Source organism: Psittacula echo (assembly GCF_963264785.1).
Source record: "Psittacula echo genome assembly, chromosome: 2".
Taxonomy (NCBI): domain Eukaryota; kingdom Metazoa; phylum Chordata; class Aves; order Psittaciformes; family Psittacidae; genus Psittacula; species Psittacula echo.
Genome location: NC_137737.1, coordinates 91,950,540 through 91,972,841, shown reverse-complemented (window position 1 = coordinate 91,972,841; position 22,302 = coordinate 91,950,540). Strand labels below are relative to the sequence as shown.

The following is a 22,302-nucleotide window of genomic DNA, read 5'->3' as shown; positions in this document are numbered from 1 at the left end:
GTAGAGCCTAATCAGTAAACTATTTTGTTGTAGACAGTCATAGTGTCCTATTTAAAAACAAGTTAAAAGAATTGGGAATAGTTGAGTCAAGCACATGTACATTCAAAATGTGTATGATATGAAAGACGTGTGTCCATATGGAAAATTCTGTTTTTACCATTGCATCTATTTAAAACCTCTTTCGTGGAGCATTCAAATGCATACATGTAAGAAAGCAAAAATGTCTTTTGAAACTTCGGTACTGCCATTACCATAAGATAATGGAGAGTCTTTACTAAACTCCCCTGTGATTCTCTTCTGATAGCATTTGCCTCTTTCTCCTTGTTCTCTTAGGTCAGCTTGCTTATGCTGGTGTTCTGTGTTATTTCTCAAATGCAATTTAAATACATTACCTAGAATCTATCTCTCTAGCAAAATGGCACCTATATCCCACTGTTATACAGGTGCAGGAGGGCAATGGTCAAGTCACTCGAGGGAAGAGTAGCATTCTGTGTCATGTGTTTGATGGTATCATCTCTTAGAGGCGGCTGCCACTTCAGGAAACCCATAGCTTAGCTTTACGGCATTCTACCTCTTCCTCTGGGGATGCAGAACTGTAAATTATATTTTGAGTGAAATCATGTAGGTTAAGAAGTCTCAACATAGGTTTTTGTTCTCCTCATTCTAAGATACTTTTTATCTCCTCAGCTGTATGCTTGAACCTGAGGGGCATGTAGTATTCCAAGCAGGTCAGGAGAGGGAGCTGGCAGTCTAGGGGTGAAAAAGAACCTTCTTTCCATACAAATAACCATTTCTTTTATTATGCCTCTGAGTGTCAAAGTGTGATGGGTAAGCTGTCTGTGTCTGAAATAACAAGAGTCTGGACCCACTTCTAGAACATTAAATTACCAGGAAGGATTTTTTTGCTACTTTGTTCTGTTGCTTATGGTAGTTTTTATCTGTTGCCTGAGAATCCTATTTAGAAGTGTTGACAGTGCTTTTCTCTTGAAAGAGGTCTGTGTTGCCAGCAGTACATGTGGGTGATAGGGACAGTAAACAGAAACTCTCACCTTTATCCGAGTCCAATAAAACAAAAATGTTGGTGCTGATTGTAATGTTGCCAAGAGTAATTGCACTTATAGGGCACCCATCACAGTATCTGCTTGCCCTTCATGTGGCTTTTGGAGAGATTAAAGTCTCTTCAAAACAGCATGCCCTTCGGATGACCACTGACATGATCAAAATGTAAAACTGCCCTGCGTAAGGATTTCCCCACTGTGGTGGGTTAGCCTTAGCCAACAGGCTCCCACCCAGCCCCTCATTCATCCTCCCCATCTGCAGGATGGGGAAAATATGGAGAGGAAAAAACAGGAATAAGAAAGCTCGTGGGTCAAGATAAAGACAGCTCCTTCCCAGGCTGAAATCTACTCCCTTCACTCCTGACTTTTGTACCCGCTTTCTTTCCACCACCACCACCTGTGACCAGTGAGTCCATTGTGGAGATGGCTGGAACCAGCTCCAACATCTTCCCTGAAAAAACTGCGCAGTGATGAAATTCTGCTTTCCAGATAACATAGGTCTTGAGACATGGTGATTTCATGCTCCTCTTTTAACCAGCTGAACGGACTTCTGATGCGCTAGGTATGCTACTTCAGTTCTTGAAGGGCTATGCTATAAGGCACGGTTAGCGAAAGTATGTGTGTTGAAAACAACTGCAAGAACAGATTTCAGTAAAAGTTAGCATTGTGCATATCGTTATACACAGCTGGTCCACCTGTATTTGCCCTCTTGAGAAGGAGGGAGAATATATTTTGGAGGTGGGGAAGGAAGTGAGTGGAAGCAGGGATGCGTGAACTGGCAAAGAAAACCTTATACTCACCCTTCAAATCTCACCTGACTTTCTTGAATCTGTTTTAAGTAGTGCCGTACATATGACATCTTTCCAACAATTTACTAGGCGTGGTTTTGGACTCTTCAATTATTGTTCTGCTTGTAAGGTAATTCCGTCTTTGCTATATTTTCTGTGTATTCTCTATGGTGCTGTGCTGCTCTTCTAATCTTTGATTCATCTCAATGAGTTTGTACTCTAAGAGTAATTAGAAATGTTTTTTTCATTCCTATTGCAGAGCTTGAAAATAGTATACTGTTCTTCCCCACCCTTTAGTCTTTTTTTTATATATATTTACAAGTGTCTGCCCTTACATAGCAGGCAGAAAGCTTAGGCTAACACAAGAGACCTGGCTGATGTCACGCTAGCATGGTAATGATACCATGATCTGACTAGAAACCCAGTGCCATTTGGGTTTATGTAGTGCTTTGGCTGGTACATATAAAAAATGGTGATCTATTTATTCTTGTTCAGGTTTCTCTTCCCTGTCAGTTCTATAGACTTTCTATCTTCAATCCTTGCTGTCCTGTGAAAAGAGGCAGAGGTGCTATTTGTCTTTTGCAGTCATTAATCGCTATTTCCAGCTTCTTCTAGCAGGGAGTAAACACTGATTCTTCTTGTCAGTAATTGATGGAGACATGAGAGTTTGAGTGCTGTTGGGAAATGCTGCTGTGCAGCAATAGTAAGGTTTATTATACCCAGTGTTTGGTGATTACTTCTTTTTCTTATAGCTATAATAATTTCTTTTTGCAAATTCTCATCATCATCTTAGGTGCGGAAACCTAGATCACTTGCTTTATGTACCACTCACAGAGACAATGTACTTAAATAGTACTGTGCTGTTTCTTGAGGTTTCCCTGTCTCCTTGATGGGATGTGGCTGGTAAGAGTCCTAGTATTTAAGAGTTATTTTTATCATAGGCTTTGAGAGTGGCTTGGTTTGTTGGTTGGGGAGGTTTTTTGCTTTGGTGTTTTGTCATTTTTTGAGTTTTGCTTATAAGCTTCTTTGCTCAGGAAATCACAATTTTAGTTTAGGGACTTGACAAAAATGACTGGCAGTGAAATGTTTATGCTTTCAAGGTTATAATAAGTAAATGCCATTCAGTGGATTTTTTTGTCTTCTGATGAATGTCTGAGGGTTTGGTGCTCTGTGTGTGTTTGGCATTTTCTGTTGTTTTGGGGTTTTTTGCAAGGGGAGGTTAAGGTGATTTTTTGCTCTCATTTTTAGCTAATTTCTCAGAAGAGTTAGAATTAATTTTGTTCTCCTTCAGCTAAAAGTTCATATGCATCATCAGTTGCATTTTCTTCTGGGCACGTTCAGGAATGCTGCTTGTTTCTGTGGTCTGTACTACATTTAAACATAATTTGCATGCAGTAGCAGGCTCTGAAGCAATCGTTATTTGAACAGTGGCACATTTTCAAGGGAGCTTGGAGCCAGAACTGAAAACTTGAGTCAATGGTTGACTGGTAAGAAAATAACCTAACATCTTTGCATAGCTTGAACAAGTTAGCCAGCCTCATAGAAGTATGATATGTTAAGAAATAACTTGCTTTTCTTTCAATCTAAACACTGAATTTATTTTATATTGAAATAAAGCAATATTTGCATAATTTCAAGAAGTGCAGCTGTCTCCACAATATTATGAATCTGTTCATTAGGCCCCTTGGGAGAAGGGTGGAATAGGCACCAACGTCATGGCTAGTTTGCAGAGAGCAGTGTGCCCTCTGCAAAGTATCATCTCTGGATGGAGGCATGGAGACTGGAACTTGAAAAGTGTTACCATCTTTGACAGTGCTACCTATAGCAGTGTTGCTGGGATGGACAGCGTGGTTTTCAGTGCAGCTTTTGTAAGCCCAGCCATGGCCTGAAATACACATAATTGGCTGAAGCTGTTAGATATCATAGCAACTGTGATGTATAATATGCATCTCTTTTTAGTTGTGCTGACTCTAATGTGCCTACAAGAGTCATGATCCAAAGGATGATTTCACTGTAGTCACATACCCCCTAATGACTAAGCTTAGAGGGTGCAGAGAGTGGTGTCTGTACCACCTTCTTCCCAAGGGTCCTAGTGAACAGATTTGTAAGAATATAGAATTTTGTTGCATTTTTGTGCTTAAAATTCTGTAAATGCTGTTTTATTTCAGTACAGGTGGCTGTGTTTGAGAAACTGACTAGAAGAAAGCAAGTTAAAGAACTGAAGCATCATAGAAATGTTTTGGCTTGGAAGGAGCTTTAAAGATCATCTAGTTTCGTGGGCAGGGGTGCCTCACACTAGACCGTGTCACCCAAGGCTCTGTCCAACCTGGCCTTGAACACTGCCAGGGATGGAGTGTCCACAACTTCTCTGGGCAACCTGTGCCAGTGCCCTACCACCCTCATAGTGAAGAACTTCTTCCTAATATCTAGCCTAAATCTACCCTCCTTCAGTTTAGAGCAATTCCCCCTCGTCCTATCTCAACAAGCCCTCGTGAAAAGTCCCTCTCCAGATTTCTTGTAGGCCTCCTTTAGGTACTGGAAGGTTGCTGTAAGTTCCCCCTGGTGCCTTTTCTTCTCTAGGCTGAACAGCCCCAACTCTCTCAGGCTGTCTCCACAGGAGAGGTGCTCCAGCCCCCTGATCATCGTGGTGGCTTCCACTGCACTTAAAAGAGCAGGTCCACATCCTTCTTGTGTTGGGAGCCCCAGAACTGAATGGAGTACTGCAGGTGGAGTCTCACCAGAGAGGAGTAGAGGGGAAAAATCACCCCCTTCGACCTGCTGGTCATGCTTCTTTTGGTGCAGCCCAGGATACGGTTGGCTTTTTGGGCTGTGAGCACACACTGCTGGCTCAGGTTGAGCTTCTCATCAGCCACCTCCGACAAGTCCTTCTCCTCAGGGCTGCTCTTAAGCCATTTGTGCTTGGGATTGCCCCAACCCAGGTGCACTCGGCCTTGTTGAGCTTCAAGGTTCTTGAAGTGTGTCAAGGTCCTACTGGATGGCATCCCTTCCCTCCAGTGTGTCAACTGCACCACACAAGCTTGGTGTCATCAGCAAATTTGCTGAGGGTGCACTCAATCCCTCTGTCTATGTCGCTGGCAAAGATGTTGAACAGGATCAGTCCCAACACTGACCCCTGAGAGGACACCACTCATTACTGGTCTCCAACCAGATATCAAGCCATTGACAACAACTCTTTGGGTGAACCATCCAGTCAATTTCTTATCCACAGAGTGGTCCATCCATCAGATCCATGTCTCTCCAGTTTAAAGACAAGGATGTCTCATAAGACAGTGTCAAATGCCTTGCACAAGTCCAGGTAGATGACATCAGTTGTTCTTCCTTTATCCACCAACTCTGTCACCCTGTCATGGAAGGCCACCAGATTTTTCACTAAGGGCATGATTTGCCCTTAGTGAAGCCATGTCGGCTGTCACTGATCACCTCCTTATTTTCCACATGCCTTAGCGTAGTTTTCAGGAGGACATGTTCCATGATCTTGCCAGGCACTGAGGGAAGACTGACCACCCTGTAGCTCCCTGCGTCTTCCTTTTTCCTTTTTTTAAAAATGGAGGTTTCCCTTCTTCCAGTCAGTGGGGACTCCACCGGACTGCTGCAACTTCTCAAATACAGTGGATAGTGGCTTAGCCACTTTATCTGCCAGTTCCCTGAGGACCCATGAGTACATCTCATCAGGTCCCCTGGACTTTTGTACCTTTAAGTTCCTGGTATGGTCTCAAACCTCATCTTCTCTTACAGCGGGTGGTTCTTTGTTCTCCCAGTCCCTGCCTTTGCCTTGTGGTTGGAGCAGTGTGGCTGGAGCACTTGCTGCTGAAGACCAAGGCGAAAGAGTTGAATACCTCAGCAAGGATAGCTGGTAACAAGCACGAGGAGTCGAGACTAGTTAGAAGCCCAGATGGCTTTAAGCATGTTTAGCCTTCAGTATGTCTGAAATGCTGGAAAACAACTTTGCCCATGACTCTTAAAAAGCAGAGCAAATTCTCACTACTAAGCAATATGGCCGGCACATAAAGCTTTAGTTATAGGTTTGAAAAATGGATTAATAACAGTTCAGGTTTAAGAGGACTGAGCAGAATATAGTTGGCTACCATGTTCCAGGAAATGCCTGGGAGAGGAAATGCTGATGTGTCAGAGCAGATGTGGAGCAGAGAATCGCCAGCTACAAATGCTCCTTTAGTAACTTACTAGAAGCTAAAACCTAGTGTTTGTGGCCGTGAGATCATAGCAGCCCACTCTGAAAAAATATTTTATGTATTGCAGAATACATGATCCTGTGTTTTCTTTAGAAAAAGAATCTAAATCTACCCTACCTACTCATTCCTGCTACTATCCCCTGTTCAGTTTGGGACACATTACAGTAAAATGGCTTTGACCTTTTTCTTGGCAGTAGTTTATTTTCCTTTTTTTTTGCTATCATTTTGTCAACTTGCAGGCTGTTTCATGTACCTCCTGGTGTATTTGACAGGTTGTTTTAACACGCACAACTTCACCTATTTCTGAAATCTGCTAATAGTTAGTTTGTAATACTGTGACCTCAGCTCTCTAGTATGACCCAATAAATACAGCCACTCCACTTGGGTTCACGTAATGCACTGTGTGCTTGGTTACCCGCATATACTTCCGTTTGGGGAAGATGTGCAGAGAAGCTCTCCAGCTTTGCTGTGTGTGCTTTGAGAGTGGTTGATAGCATTCTTGCACTGTATCTGCTCTAAAATGGGACATTTCTGGCTTGCATGTCTCCTTTTCATGCCCTTTGGCAAAAAGCTGTCAAACAACTCTGGAATAGCTAAAGTCAACAGTGATCAGCCTGTTTAGACAGAGCCAGTTGGTATAAGATGTCCCTGGCTAATAAATTTGCCCTTTCCTTCATGCCCACCAAAAGCATGTTAAAACCTGTTGCCTATTCACATGTCAAGTCTGGAAGAGTTTCTAATTAGAGAAGTTAATCTTTGTTTTGTCAGGTTTTAGCTGACAAGAATTTCCACAGATTCCCTGAGAGTGGAAGTCTTAGACAGCTAAAAATTTAGCCCACTTGAAATGTGGGCCATGCAGCTGTCACTGTGACTCTACGTGGTGCTTTATACCGATGCCGATTTGGGTCTTCATTGGAGGACCCAGCAATAAGTTCTCTTTAAATGTAAGAATTTTCTTTGATGCTTTGATGATTTGTGGTACCAAAGAAAATATGATGGGGAAAAGGTGAGGGGAGGGGGTATTTAAGAAGGGTTTCCAGGTTACAGAGTGGAGGAAACTAGCACAACTGTCAGGCAGGACAGGGTGACTGACATGAAACACCTTTTCCTAGATTACAGATAGATTAAATACAAGAAGTTCTTTACTGTGAGGGTGGTGAGGCACTGGTACAGGTTGCCCAGAGAAGTAGATGTATATTGCTTGTTGCCATCTACTCCCTTTTTTTAATAAACACTTGTCTTTTTCATCTGACAGTTCTGAACCATCTGTTTAGCAAGGTATGACTGTAAAATAGCTTAAATTTCTGTATTTTCAGCTGTCTCTTCAAAAATATGCACAATTTGAAGGTCTGTAGAGAAACTGTGATTTGCTAAATTCCAACTGATTAGACTTACTCAGAAAATTTTCTTGTAAGAGATGAGCTTCATGTTCTTTATATGGTAGCAGGTTTTGAAAGAGGAAGCATTTTTTTATCTTTTTTGTTATCTAGAAGGAGGGGAGAAGGAAAAGACTGTGAAGATCAAAAGTTTCTTATAATAAGGACATTTTTTCCATTACGGACCACTTTTACTCATGCGTATGCAATTCCTGAGGAAAAACCCTTCTATTTTGCCTATACCAGTTATATTAAATGCAATTATATAGCATTTAATTCGAGGCACAGGTACCAATTTACCATTTTGCAGTTTGACTCCCTAGCTTGTCATGCAGTGAAGAGGCAGAATGAAGGAGAACAGGTCATCCCTTACTGTTAGTAGAGGAAAGGCATTAGTCACTTTTATCTCCCCTTTTAGTGTAACATCTCAAAGAAAGTTTTTTGTCAGCAGTTTGTTGGCTGTAGCAGCTTTATCATCTAAGCAGTGTGAGCTGCTGGGAAAGCTCATTTAGTGACAAGTTAAATGTTATAATCTCCTGTAAACTATGTATGTAATACTGCATTTTATGGCCTAGCCGTGCCGTACAGAGCTATTCTCTGTGTAACACACATGTTGAACATTAACTTTTATTTGGGTACAGAAGGTGGAGTGTGCTCTCTCTGGTTTCTATTGGGTGTGTGACAGTCGAAGATAAACATACTGATGGTTAATGCCATAAAGCAAGCAACCAGAAGTAGAGAGATCATAGGGCATCAAATCAGTTTTTCCTAGTTTTATGAATTTCTCACTTCTTGCTGTTTCTTTTTCATTGCTTTGAAGGATTTTCTCCTCATTTGAACAGAATGAGTTTAAATTCTGTTGTGTTTTGGTATGGCTTCTTTTAACAAGTGCTGAATTGACTGCATATCAGAAAATGTGTTCTGGATACTTTTTAGCAAATTTTTGGTTTATAGCAGTTATTGTACATCTAAAGATGATGGTTTCTTAGGAATTTATTGCTATAAGGACCTGTTGTATTCTCATTTTCTTTAAGAATGTCTTATTATTTGCCTCTTGCCCTCCCAGATCAATCAAGCAGTACCTTACAATGATAAATTAGTGACTGATTTAGGGTTTTTTGCAGCTTGTTTTAATGGAGCTCCTAATACTGCTCCTGAAATTTGGTAAGATTTGACTTCTATGCTTCTGCTTTGTTAGTTTAAAACAAATAAACAAAAAACCCAAACAAAACCCCACCAAAACACCAAAACCCCCTCAAAATTTGATATGTGCACCTAAGCTTGCTTGGTCTTATTTGAAAAATAGAGTAAGATTAAACTCTTTATCTTGCCTTTGCTGAAGAAGACAGATTTTAGACAGGTTGAAGTCCTGGACAGCAGTTCTGCATCTTACGATTGATGCTGCTTTTGTGCAGAAGACCAAACTAATGGAACTGAATGCTGTTCTGTTCTTCAGCTGAAATCAATTAATTTTGCTACATTTTGGGATGAAGTGTGAATGCCTAATATGTTAGAGCTTTAAAAAAAAAAAACACCTCAAAGGTGTATGAGGTACAGCAGGCACAAAAGTGTTACCAGATCTGTACTTTCCTGTGTAAAATATGCCTGTAGCTTTGGTCTCTTACTGAGATTTATGACCCCTCATGTATTTTTAGGGGGTTTTGTGCTCAGGAACTTGAAAACTTCCTTCCCTAAGTAACTCAACAGGGTTTGCATGAAAACTTGTTTTGTTATTCCCTCTTAATACTACCCACCTGTAACCTCCAAGCTTTGCCTCTTCTAGTGGTTGAAGTTGAAGCACTGGGTATCTAAATTCTTGGCTTAACCTCAGAACAAGTATACAGGCCAATAGAGACTAGCTTTAGGATCAGCTAAATTTTCTACTAGTACTGCAGCCCATGATTGGGGTTCGTTTTGTTTCCATGCCTATGTGTTTCAGATGGCATGCCAAGTAAGAACTGTAGACTTCTTTTTTTCCTTTTTTGTTTCTCCTTTTAACGGATGTAAAAGTTATTGCAGTTAGCAACATTACTGAAAGATTCTTATCAAATTCAATTAATTTTCCTCAAAGTGCTGCTCAAGTATTCAAGCTGTCCAGAATTTATGTTGTAGCTGGAGTGCTGGTGTGGCACTACATGGCTGCAGATTTCGGGCAGATGTCAAGCAAGCTTTTCCTGGAGAATCTGGCTTTCTGAGGTTTAAAATGCCGGCTCTGTGACTTACAGGATATAAGCCTTTCTTTTCTCTGCAATACTTAAAGTTACAGTGAACTTTGACAGTTTTCTTTGAGAGTGAAGTCTAATGCTGTTGGAATAGCTGCAGATAGGAACAATGTGTCACTGTGGCTTTCTTGAAGAAAATAAATGCCAACACAATTCTTTAGAATAATTAGTAATTCTATTTAGATATTGTTTTCTATTGTGCATCTCCTCTTCCCCATTTGAACTTAAAAGAAACCCAAACAAACAAACCCACACCCACTCACAAAAAAAACCCAAAACCTTTGTTTTCTGTTACAGAAAAATGCAAAAGGACAGGAGTTGTTTGACCAGATTGTATATCATTTGGACCTTGTGGAAACTGATTACTTTGGCTTACAATTCATGGATGCTTCCCAGGTTACAGTGAGTATAACTTTAGGTTATTTTTGTGTTCTGTGATAGGTTATGTTGCCTATTATAAATGTTTTACTGGTGCTGTTGCATGGAGAGATGTAGGCATTAGGGGACATACTGCTGAAACAGCTGATACCATGTTTGGGTCTTGCACATAAAGCCAAATCCTCTAAATGAGTCATGTGGCACTTTATATGATATGCACATGACATGACTGCACATAAGTGAAAAAACAATAATTGTGGGTAGAGAAAAATGTTTTATGTTTAGTAGGCTCATGATATTAAAAACGGTTTACATCTCTCTTGTAAGCAAGGGTTTCTTGTAACTCTTATCTTTGCTGTTCCATATAGAGATTATTTTACTTTGTAGAGTTTAGTTTCATTTAATTGTATTTGAAGTAGAGAAAATGTTTCCTTCTTTTCCCGTGTCCAGTGACCTCCAGCATCTACAGGTAAAATGAGGAAAAGGAAGGACTGTATTTACAGATGCAGGTAGATAGATATATTAAGAAGATAAGGTTGAAAGACTGCAACCTTGTGGTTAAACTTTATTGCTGTATATTTAATCTTTTCCTTTCTTCTCCTTATGTGCTGAGGTATTGATATGACAGCAACCTGGGTTGTGAACAACGAATATGCAGACTTGAAAAATAAGCGTTTGCTTTTAGGTTATCTGGTCACTAAATAATTTGTTCCATAAAGCAACAGGTGACAGATGTATTTAGTGCTATTAGAATAAGATAGTCAGAAAATATAGCCACTATGTTGACATCTTGTTGAGCGTAGGTAGGTTCTACCTTTATAATCTCAGAATTCTCAGCTTTATTCTCTAGCAAGCTTGGAGCAATGTGATTAGGTGAGATCAGTGTTTTATCAGCTTGTGTGATCATCTGGTTTACTAGTGACTTTGGACAAGTCTTCTGTTTGTTGTTTAAATATTATAATGATTTGCCTATTGAGAAAGGGAATCTGTGCTTTTGGGGAAAAACGGTATTACCTATTTAAACATTATCCTGATATCCCAGTTAATTTAAGGGTATGTACTTATCATTGGAAACTGATGTTTGTAGTATGCTCATAATGGGATTGGGATTTTTAGGTAGATAGTCTGTATGTTGCTGATAAAATTTATTACATAAATTGTGCGTCTTTTTTTTGATGGACCTGATAATAAAAGACATAGCTAATAGAGCAGAGCTTCCTCAGAATAGCAAAATGGATTATATTATTACTGATTGTCAAATCACCTAAAACTTGATAGCTAGGAGAAGTTACCTAGGAAGGAGTTCTGTAATGTTTTGAAAGAAGGGAAGCAGAAAGGGAGAGTGAAGCATTCTTTCCTAGCAAGAAAGAGGTCAGATGAAAAGCAGACGACCTGGCTGAGGTAGCAGAGAATGCTCTTTTTCCTTCCGTATTTGCAAAACTGAAGGGCTCTTTTGAATAGTAAAAGATGAAGCAGAGATGCAAGCAAGTATGTTTTCCATAGGTAATTGTATTCCTGGCGTTCAGGGCAAAATGTGCCTTTATGTGGAAGTATTTTAGCTTTGTATGCTATTTCTTTCCTCTACGTTGGGTGGGGAGTAAAACATTGTGTCTACAGTTACAAGAGGGGTAAGTGCTATGAACAGCATCTGGGGGGGCTAAAAAAGCCAGTGATGGTTGGAGAGCTTTAATAGCAGGGTTATGGCTACCTGGATTAAGAGGAGTGTTTAGGGCAGAGTTCTTCACCTCCGCTTGGAGTGTGAGGCTGAAAGCTCTCATTTAGGTTGTGAGTTTGGGGGTTTTTGTCTAGCTCAAGCTGATCAGAGAGTAGAGCTTCAGGAGCTTTAAGGCACAGGCTTTTATGTTTCCCAGCACCCTGTGCAAAAAGGTTCCATGACTTAACATCCTTCCTTGGTCTGTTTTGAACTTGTGACCTACTCATTTCATTTGCATGGCTATTAATGTATAGCTTCTGTGTGCCTCTGCTTAGTGCCAGCCCAGCCACTAAGTGACGGTTGCAGGACTGGGAGGTTAAAGTTCTGTAAACTCCTTGAGGCTCTGAGCCTTTCTGTTTGTTATATTTTGTTAAGTGCTAAACATATTTAAGCCCCCATTATAAATAAGAGAGTAGAAAATAGTCTTTGAATAGTGGAAATTACTTCTGTGTGCTTCCAGACCAGCAGCCTTTGAGTGCACTATTTCCTGCAGTCCTGTAACTTTTGTCAGAGATGGGACAAGCAGTATTGATACCTGCGATTTAAAACAAAAAAAATCATTATTAGTGCTGGTCTGTTTCAAAAAAGAAAAAAACTTTGAACGGCTTCTTTTTAATACCCAAAAAAAAGGTTTTCAATACAACCAAAAACCGTAACGTTGTGAAAAGCAGGATTTCAGCAGCAAGGCAGAAAATGCTGTAAAGCCTAATTCAATGAACTCTGCAGCAGTTTGTATCTTGTGCTCTTTGAAGATATCCATGAATAGAAGAATGTAGACAGTCATCAAGTAGTTTATTCTAAAGCAAAGCTTTGTGTAGTGTTGTATTTTATCTGATATTACCTCCAGAAGTAGAAATACTCTGGATGACATGGATTGTTAAGTATTATTAGTGTGCAGAAGAATTGATCTAGTAGAAAACCTTTATTCATAAGTGAGGCTTAAAAAGCAACACAGATATAATGACTGCTGATGTTCAGCTTCTTGCCTGATCACAATTTATAGGTTATAATGAGGGATAAAACTGTACTGTAGTCGCATTATAATAGCTTTGGACCAACTCTTTTTTTCTGACAGACTCAAACAAAACTGAGACTTGGTGCTCTGCAGCTCTGTTCTTTCATTGTTCGCATCCTTTTTTTACATTTCTATTTTTGTGTATGTTTTATAATATCCATAATATAGTAATACAGTGAGAACTAGAGTCCTGGATGTTTCAGCAGTTATTGATTGGGTCAGGGCCTTGTAGGGACTTGGTGCTTCATGACTGCGTCTGCTGCAGCTGAATTTTCTTTTAAGGCTCATTGTCATTCAGATCAAGAGTTTTTCATGTGGTTGTTTTTGATACTGCTGCTGTGACTTTTTAAGGGTGTCAGGGATATGGAAAAATGTGCAACTCAAACTGGTCAGCCTTAGTGTGATATCTGGGAGTCTTTTTGCTTACGTACTGCTTAATATTGTAACAACAAGGGCTCATTAGACAGAACAAAATAGGGACAAGTCTCGCTGTTCAGTACGTTGAATATTGGGAGAAAGCGATACTGGTTAATATTTTGATGATGCAAACTGTTTCCTTTTCTGCTTCATGCAGAATCTGTGATTCTGTTTCACCTACCTAAATCTCTCTTGTTCCTCTGGATGATGAGCTTTTGGGGACTGTGGTTGTTGCAGGACTTGTGTCTGTGGGTTGTAGCCTAGAACAAGTACCAGTCACAGCTGGAGGGTCCCAAGAGCTGTACAGTTAACAGTATCCCGTGGTACTCGGTGCTTCAGTTACTGATAGTGTAGTGATATGAATGCCAGTTCAGTAATTGGAAAGAGGCAATGTGCCTGCCTCCACAGCAATGCAGAACACATGATCAATGACTGCTTTCAGCTGTGGCTGTCCAAGGATGTATTGCAGTCTAGGAACATGTGGTGAGAGACTCCAATACACTAAGAATTCCCAGAGCATCTCCAGGTTTTCATCTTCCAGTAGCACTTGCTATTTCGGGGAGGGATGTAGACTATTTCTCTGGCACAGACTTGAGAAGCAGCTGTGCAAGGCAGGTGGTTGCAATACTGTCTCAGTGATGCTTCTCCACCTCTCTTCTAAGTGTAAAGAAGTCAACTCTTCAGTCTATCCAGTACAATGAAGAGCTTTCGCTATTTTCTTTTGTCTTTGTTCATGGCCAGAGCGTAAGCTGAAGTGAGGGCTGTGGAGGTTACTTTTGGCAGATGCCAGAATGTGCCCGTGGTGGGCAGAGCCAGTTAAAAATACTCCAAAAGAGACCCATTGCTGGCTAAAGCTGAGCCCATCAGCAGCGTTGGTGATGCCTCCAGTGATAACAGATTTAAGAAAGGGGAAAAAACTGCTGTGTAACAGCAGTTGAGAGAAAGCAGTGAGAATATGTGAGAGAAGTAGTTCTGCAGACACCAAGGTCAGTGCAGAAGGGGAGGACCTCCAGGCATCGGAGCAGAGATTCCCCCTGTGGTGCAGACCATGGTGAGGCAGGCTGTGCCCCTGCAACCATGGAGGAGGTGCATGGTGGAGCAAATACCCCCTGCAGTCCATGGAGGACCTCACACCAGAACAGGGGGATACCCAAAGGAGGCTGTGACCCCATGGGAAGCTTGTGCTGAAGCAGGATCCTGGCAGGACCTGTGGCCTCATGGAGAGAGGAGCTCACGCTGGAGTAGATTTGGTGCAGGACTTGTGACCCTGAGGGGAACCCACACTGGAGCAGTCTGTTCCTGAAGGACTGCACCCATGGAAGGGACCCACGCTGGAGCAGTCTGCTCCTGAGGGACTGCACCTGTGGAAGGGACCCATACTTGGAGCAGCCTGTTCCTGAAGGATTGCACCCATGGAAGGGACCCACACTGGAGCAATTTGTTTAAGAACTGCAGCCCATGGGAAGGATTCACGTTGGAGAAGTTGGTGGAGAACTGCCTCCCATGGGAGAGGTGTGATGGAGCTAAGAGAAGAATCTAAGGAGTCCTCCGTTGAAGAGGAGGGAGTGGTAGGAACAACATGTGATGAACTGATCACAGCCCCCATTACTCGGGGGAAGGAGATAGAACAATTTGGAATGAAGCTGAGCCTGGGAAAAAAGGGAGGGATGGAAAATTGAGATTTGTACTTAGTTCTTGTTATCCTACTCCAATTTAATTGGTAATGTTAAACTGATTTCCCTGAGTTTAGTGCATTTTGCCTGTGATGGTAATTGGTCAGAGTGATATGTCTGTCATCATGTTTACTCCCCCTATCCAGTTGAGGAGAGGAATGATAGAGCAGCTTCAGGAGGCACCTGGTGGCCAGCCAATGTCAAACCAGCACACCAAAGCAAAAGCTGTCTCAATTTCTTTGCTTGATCTGTTGGTGTTCATTGTGTACCACCATGGAGAGTCTGGATTCATCTTCAGTACACCCCTTGGGTAGGCTTCTTGTCCTCAGGCTGAACACCCCCACCTCCAGGTCCCGACGACCTCAGTGGCTCTATGAGGGTCTCTTCCTGTCACCCTGGTGCAGCAGCCCAGTGGAACCCAGGTGGTGCTCTTCTCCCTTCTCCCTTGGGGCTCAGCCTGTAATTTGGGAGTGCTATAGTTGTCCATGCTAATATCACAGAATCTGTTTTTAAATAGTTCCTCCAGCCAGTTTAAAAATGCCTTCCTTTGCCCCAGCACTTTCTTGCTCTCTCTCTGCAGTTGTATTGTGTATGTAGTAACCCCATGCAGTTGTATCGTGCCCCATCATCCTGCTACCTATTGAAAATACTAGCCAGTATCACCCCTGGTGTTCATTACATCTTCAGCTGTATCTGAGCAATTTATCTAAAAGCAGTTCTTCTCTGCACCTACATTTTCAAGAGGAACATAACTTTCCAGGAGGGATCAAAGAAACTTGGATGAATGTAATGAACAATCTCCTCATCGTTTTAAGCTGTGAACTCCTGGGAGCTTATACCATTTCTAAGTATATGCTTGTGTAGTCTCTTGAGTTTCTACATGACCCCAATTCTCAATTTGTTTTTCTGCTTCAACCATAATATTATTTAAAAGGTGACCTTCAGAAGAAAAGAGGAAAGGGATTTTTCTCCTTTGTAACTTTATGACAAACGTCCCAATCTGTGGTTGGTGGGTAGGGTTTTTATTGACTTTGTTTTGGTGATTCCTTCCTTCCACATGTTACGTACTTTTTTATCCTCTCTGCTTTAGAAAGCCATGTGCCTAATGGCAGACAGCTTGGGAGGGCTTAGGTGCCTGGAAATCAGACAGCAAGAAGACAGTTGAAGGGATAATTGACTTTTGGTTTTAAAGGTGCCAGCTTTTGTTTAGCACACCTTCTTTTCCAAACTGAACATTTAGCACAGTTCTCCCTCCTGTACCTCTGGGTAAGGCTTGAGAAAGCATTTAAGCAATGTTTTTCAGAAAGCAAATAAAACTTCCAGTAAGAATGGGCATTCTTTTACTGAATGAGCATAAGGAAAACAGTCTGTTCAGGACATTCTTCGTGCAGTTTAAGCTAGCAAAGCAAACCAACCAAAAAGGGTCAAACACAATTTTTTTCCTTTTCAGGTCACCTTTGAGGGCTGTATAGAACAAGACAAGGATTTTTCATTCTTTTAGGAAGCAAGTAGAGAAACGATGGAATTTGCAAAGCTCAGGTGTGTGAAGGGTTTGTGTCAACCTGTGGTACTCCCCTTTTCAGTCGTCGTTTGGCAATCACTCTAGTCCTTACGTAGACCTTACGTAGAAACTATAGTTTATCTGCTGTATCTTGACACAAATACATCTTTCCCTTGCTGTGTGACTATTTTGAGAAAATACTGGTTGTTATCACTTATGAAGTGTTGAGGTACTTAGTTTTTCCCCTTCAGTTAGATAAAGCGATTGATCAACAGGAGAGCATACTGAGATACATACGTGCTTCCACTATTTTAAGAAATCTTTTTTAAAATGGTGTTTCTCTCATGTGGAATTGATTGGGGTGTATTTTCAGCACATGAATCCCTACAAGTAACTACTGGTTTGTATCAGTTAACACCATAGGAAACTATTCATTTGGCAAAGGAAAGAAATTATACTGGCATTAAACAGGAATAAATGGAATTTAATCCAGCATTTGAACTTCCTGTTTACCTGACAGAATTAAAGGAGCAACCTTATTACTTTCTAGAGCTTCTTGGGGAAGGGAAGTGGAAAGGGAGGTGCTGAGCTCTTCTCACTGGTATCCAGTGACTGAACACAGGGGAATGGTTCAGAGCTGCATCAGGGAAAGTTCAGACTGAACATTAGGAAGCGTTTCTTTACTGAGAGGGTGGTCAAACACTGGAACAGGCTTCCTAGAGAGGTCGATGCCCCAAGACTGTCTGTGTTTAAGAGGCATTTGGATACTGCCCTTGATAACATAAAGTAATCAGGCAGTTGGACCAGATGATTGTGGTAGGTCCCTTCCAACCGAACTATTTGTACTGTCCTGTTCTGTTTTGTTCTGTTCTGTTCTAAAGTAATCACAGAATCTTGATTACCTGCAGTTTGACTGGGGTTTGTTTTGTTTTGGTTTTTTTCCCCTTAGTGTGGTCCAGGTAGCTTAGATACACTTTCTATCATAACACAGTCCTAAACCAATTAGTCATTTTCCTCCTCCTTGGATACTTCTGAGTCCAGACTGGACTGGATATGAGGAATGTGGCATTGTATAGTTGAAATTACTGTGTCAGCCTCTGTCCTACTCTTTGAGATCCATAGTTAAGTTTCTTTGATGAGGTTGGATCCTGGAATGGTGTACAGTTGCTTAGATAGAGCTACAGAGACAGATGCTGGGAAAGAAAAAGTCCCCTCTTTTCAACTTCCTAGTGAGACTTCAGAATTCATTGCTTTCACTTTCCTGTTCTTGAGTCAGCAAGCAGTATGTAGCCAAGCCCAAACCTTTTTCTGGCTTTAGCTAGAATGCTGTTGCACACAATATCTGGCTTTTTAAATTAGCAAATCTGCATGAAAACTGCCAGGACTGGTAACTCTGGGACAATAATACTGCTGGTCCATGTCCTACCTCTGTTTTTTTTTGCTATCTGTGTGGTGGCCATATCACGCACAGCTGTGATGTGCAATGTGGGATGAGGGTAAAATGGCAGCTCATTCTTGCCTCTGAAGAGGGATGAGTTTAATGCTTGTTGTGCTTTATCTGCTGGAGCAGTCTGCCTCTGGCTGCTTGGGTATGGAGAGTGAATGATAGCTCCCTGTCTTGGTTGTAGACTTACTTAACGGTCTGCACAAGTAGTTCCTAGAGTCTTGTGAGCTATTTTTAAGCATTCTTTGAAGTATTTACACTTACAAATAACCAGTTTGACACTTGCTGTATTTGAGTTTCAGTACACCTAGAAGACCACATACCAAGATTGGGACTGTCAACTGTTATTTCATTGGGAATTATTTTAGTTCAGGCTGTGTGGTGCTTATTTCTGAACATGGTAGTAATGAGCCACAGATGGAAAAGTAACTGGAGGATTTTTGCCTGTAGAATATATGTTATTTAGGTTTGGTTTGATTTAATATGAAGCCAGACTTTTAGTGGAATCAGTACATTTGTCTTTGCGAGTGGTTTATCTTTAGCCAAAATAAATATTGAGGTGAAAGACATTTTTGTAGCTAGGTGTTGGAAACACAAAAGAGTAATCTGCCCTGGAGGTATGAAAGTAACAGCAAGTATAATTTCAATTAAAAAAAACCCCAAAAAAACAAAACAAAAACTCACCAAAAAAATCCACTACAGTTTCAATGTTACTATAAAAAATTTGAAATTTCACAAAGCTTCTGTGAACTGCTGTGTTTTCTGATGTAATTCTTCATGAAAGAGCAAAGTAGAGTCCGAATAAATTACTTTTAACTCCAAGGAATGTATTTGTATGAGCCACTGTAATGTCTTATTTCCATTCTGATAGAGATTTCTCAGATTGTAAGGATGGATTCCTTGACAGCCTCACTTAAGGGAGTCTAGCAAGTCTCATGAAAATAAAAGCACCTTCAGAATAAGTGTTATTTCTTTTTCACTTTCTCCTTTTTGTGAGATTTATTTACCTCAGTAGTCATAAGTTATCAGACTTTTGATCTATACCCTTCTCTATACCTGTGATAAATAACTTTTTGCTTTGGCTTAGGACAGACTTAGTAAGTAAATACCAGCATTACTATCCAACAAATATTTTTTTCACATTTATTTAGCTGTGGTAGTGTGGTGTTAGTGGAATGATAAGTAGTCATTTACAGATTCTCCTTTTTCTGAAAGCATGAATGCTTTAATAGGAAGGCAGGGTTTTTTTCCCTTAAGATTTTGTGCCATAATACCTAGTTTATTATTTTAAAATTAATATAGCAAAATATTTATTTTGAGGAATTCCAAATACCAGTTTATTACCTTATGTGACTGGAGCATTTACATAGGGTTGCTTTAAATCAGATTGCAGCATTGTGTAGGACATTGTGCAGAGACAGTCAAAGGTTTAAGCTAAGTTTGTAGGGATTGGTGCACGGACGGGAAGTTGCCAGGAGGGACAGGAACCAGCTGACTCTGGGGAGGTGCTTAGGCGGCAAATACAAGGAATTGTCACTGCGCAATAAATCGTTGATGACCCGCATTCCGTGAATGCTCTATGTCTCAGCCCTAGTTCGGAGGTAACTAGTGCTTCCGTCCCTCACCACACGAGTAGCGAGAAACTACAAAGTTTACACCAGAGATTGTTCATTGTTACTCTTCTGTAGATGCAACTTGCACTGACAAGAGAGTGCATAAACTTTGCTGGGAAGCATACATTTTTGTCATCATAGATACATCTATGAAAGATCTTTTGATTAGTTCAAAAAGAGGAGGTGGGTATGCATCAGTGTTTCCCATATGCTTTTAGTGAGGGTTAAGTATTCAGCTTATCTTGAACAAACTTGGCCATGGAGCAATGGAAGGCAGGACAGTGTAGGATCTGGAGGGTCTTCATCAAACAGGAGAGTTGAAAAGAGAATGAAACCTAGGGGTTTGGCCTGGTGTCCACAAGGGCACTTCCATAACAGATGTTAAACCTGGTATGAAAGGGTATTTTCCATACACCACTGCTTTGTGGTTTTGGTTTTTGAGGTTTCCTCTCTGAAAAAGTGAAACTTCCCTGGCAATACTGATGCATTTGTAAATCAAGCTTTCCCCTGTCAAAGAAAGTAAGTTGGTAAATGTGAAAATGCACACTTGTGCAAATGTGTAGAAGTTTAGGAAATAAATATAGCAATGTTTCCTCCTAAAAGGTATTTTTATCTGTTAAATTTTACTGTAATTAGTTTATCATGTCAACAAAATCTTTAAACAGAACTGCTTTTAAATGTGGGGTTTCTTTTTTTAGCACTGGTTGGACCATTCAAAATTCATTAAGAAGCAAATAAAAAGTAAGTACCATGTCTCTGCCTGTTTATTTTGTTACTTCCTGAAGAATATGAACTTAGAGTATTTGAACATGATTGTGAATGTTTAAACATGGCCTTTAATGGAATAAATATTTCTTAGGAAATAGATTTAATGGCTAATTGGCTGACTATATCATGCTAAATGCAAGAGCACGTATAAGAGATAGACCAGCCTTCAGCAGCCCTTGTTAAACATGTGCTGTTCGTCTGAGGCAGAGTAGGTTGTCAGGTAATTTCAGCCTGATCTGTAAAATCAGGTTGCCTGGACACAGATCGTGGTTTCTGTCACTGCTACTGATCCGGAACAAATTTTCTGATTTTTATTTTATGACTTTTTTCAAAGACTGAGTAATGGAAAATATTTCATTGTGTAACAGTTAAACTCTTTTTTTATATCATTAATAAAGCCAGCCGAAATACCTGTTGTTTCATCAAAGGAAGTTTTGGGTGGTGGGGTTGTGTTTGGCCACTGAGGATTTTGTGGAAATTGGCGAAGGTGGGCAAGTTGCTTTTGGATCTCTAATAACCTGGTTACAGGCTTGGATACAGTACGGCATCAGCACTAACATGTTTTGTTAACATACTGCAGTTGGCAGCAGCCATAGACAGGCATAGATAATCTAATGTGAGATTAAAATATCATTTCTGTGAGATTAAAATACAGTGTTTTGAAAGAAAATTGTTGACCCTCTTGCAGGATCTCACAGAAATGGGTCTTGATTGCTTCATTGGTGCTTTGCCTTTCTTTCTGATAAGTATCCAGATATCTAGATGATTTTTGTCAATGGTGGAGTTCTTCAAAGGCTATTATTCTGCTAGAATAGATGGTAAAGATAGCTGCTGTAGGTAAGGTTTTGGTGGTTGGCTTTCTCTCATCTTTTCATCACATCACAGGCTGCTTTACCTGAAGTGACTAAGGGATTTACAGGTGCACTTTCTGTTACAGCTGTGTCCTTTTCTTGATCTGCCTTAAAATGTGGAAAATCAATGATTCTGTAACACCTTCAACCAGTTTAGTTGAACTGTTTTGTCTGTTTAATCTGTGAAGGGCCTATTTTAAAAAGAAATTGGCCAAGCCATGCCCTGAGGAATGCCGAAGAGGGAAGCAATTTGATGGGTGTTGTAAAGGTCTGCCTCACAACAGGATACTTTTCTTTACCTTGCATTCAGCAGGTGCTTTGAGAAGAGTTCCTCTTTCATGATGGATGTGCTCACTGCTCTTTTTTTCCCAGCAGTGGGCAGGTAAGAGTCATTATCTCACTGATGCAGACCTTACCAGTAGTGCCTAACTGTCAGCTGAGGGTACTATAACCTGTCTTCTAGGAGCTATCGCTGGAGGCAGTATCAAAGCTCTAATAATTACACATTTAGCTGCACATGTTTTGGTAGAGTGGATTGTTAATATGCACATACATGCTGTGTTGATGTGGTGTTACAGAAGACCTTAGAAAGTGTGAAAGAAAGTTACTTTTCTAGCACTTAATGTACCAGCAGGCTGTTGGTCTGGAAGATGACGCTTATGCAGATAAGGAAGTATTGGTCACAGTCTCATGGTATCTGATTTTATTATCTGTGTTACATAGAAAGTCAGACTTAACGTTCGCCTTCTGGTATTAGTGGTGTTGGGAGAATTGTTTTCTTTGTGTAATCTATTAGCTGTCTGTGTTCATGGGTGCCTTTCAGAGCCCTCTCCAGAGATGTCCACAGTATTTATCTTACCCTTTCTCATTCACTTGTATCAGTCAAAATCTGATCTATTGGGTCAGGTATTTTTTGGAGTTGTGTTTGTGCCTGGTAAGAAGAAGCATCACCTTCTTCCTCCCTCTCCCTTCCATCTCTGTCTGCCTCCAGCAACAGGCAGTGTACTTGGAACTTGCCGCAGGCACGCCTCTTTGAACAAAAATGTGTTTGCCAAATGGACTGTTGCTGGATTAATCTAATAATTAGAGTATCAGAAAGTATGGTGGTAATCTAATTTCTTTTATTGCATGCATTTTACAATTTACAACCATGAAATATTGGCTTCTTTGAAGAATGTGAAAAACATACCTCGCTTTGGGTTTCTTGGGTTGTGGGATGGTGGCTGTTGTCCTGTCTTAGGAGATGCGCAACTAGTGTAAACTTTTTATTTTC

At 40.6% G+C, this 22,302-nt stretch overlaps 1 protein-coding gene across 1 annotated transcript in view; it reads left to right on the top strand.

Moving 5' to 3' along the window:
• Nucleotides 1-22,302, top strand: part of EPB41L4B (erythrocyte membrane protein band 4.1 like 4B) — a gene marked incomplete at both ends in the record, with an annotated part of 85,221 nt that overhangs the window by 41,590 nt on the left and 21,329 nt on the right. Inside the window, 2 exons of the mRNA XM_080610401.1 lie at nt 9,953-10,057; nt 20,109-20,151. Of these exons, the coding sequence (XP_080466527.1) occupies nt 9,953-10,057; nt 20,109-20,151 (148 nt within the window). The remainder of the gene's footprint in view (nt 1-9,952; nt 10,058-20,108; nt 20,152-22,302) is intronic.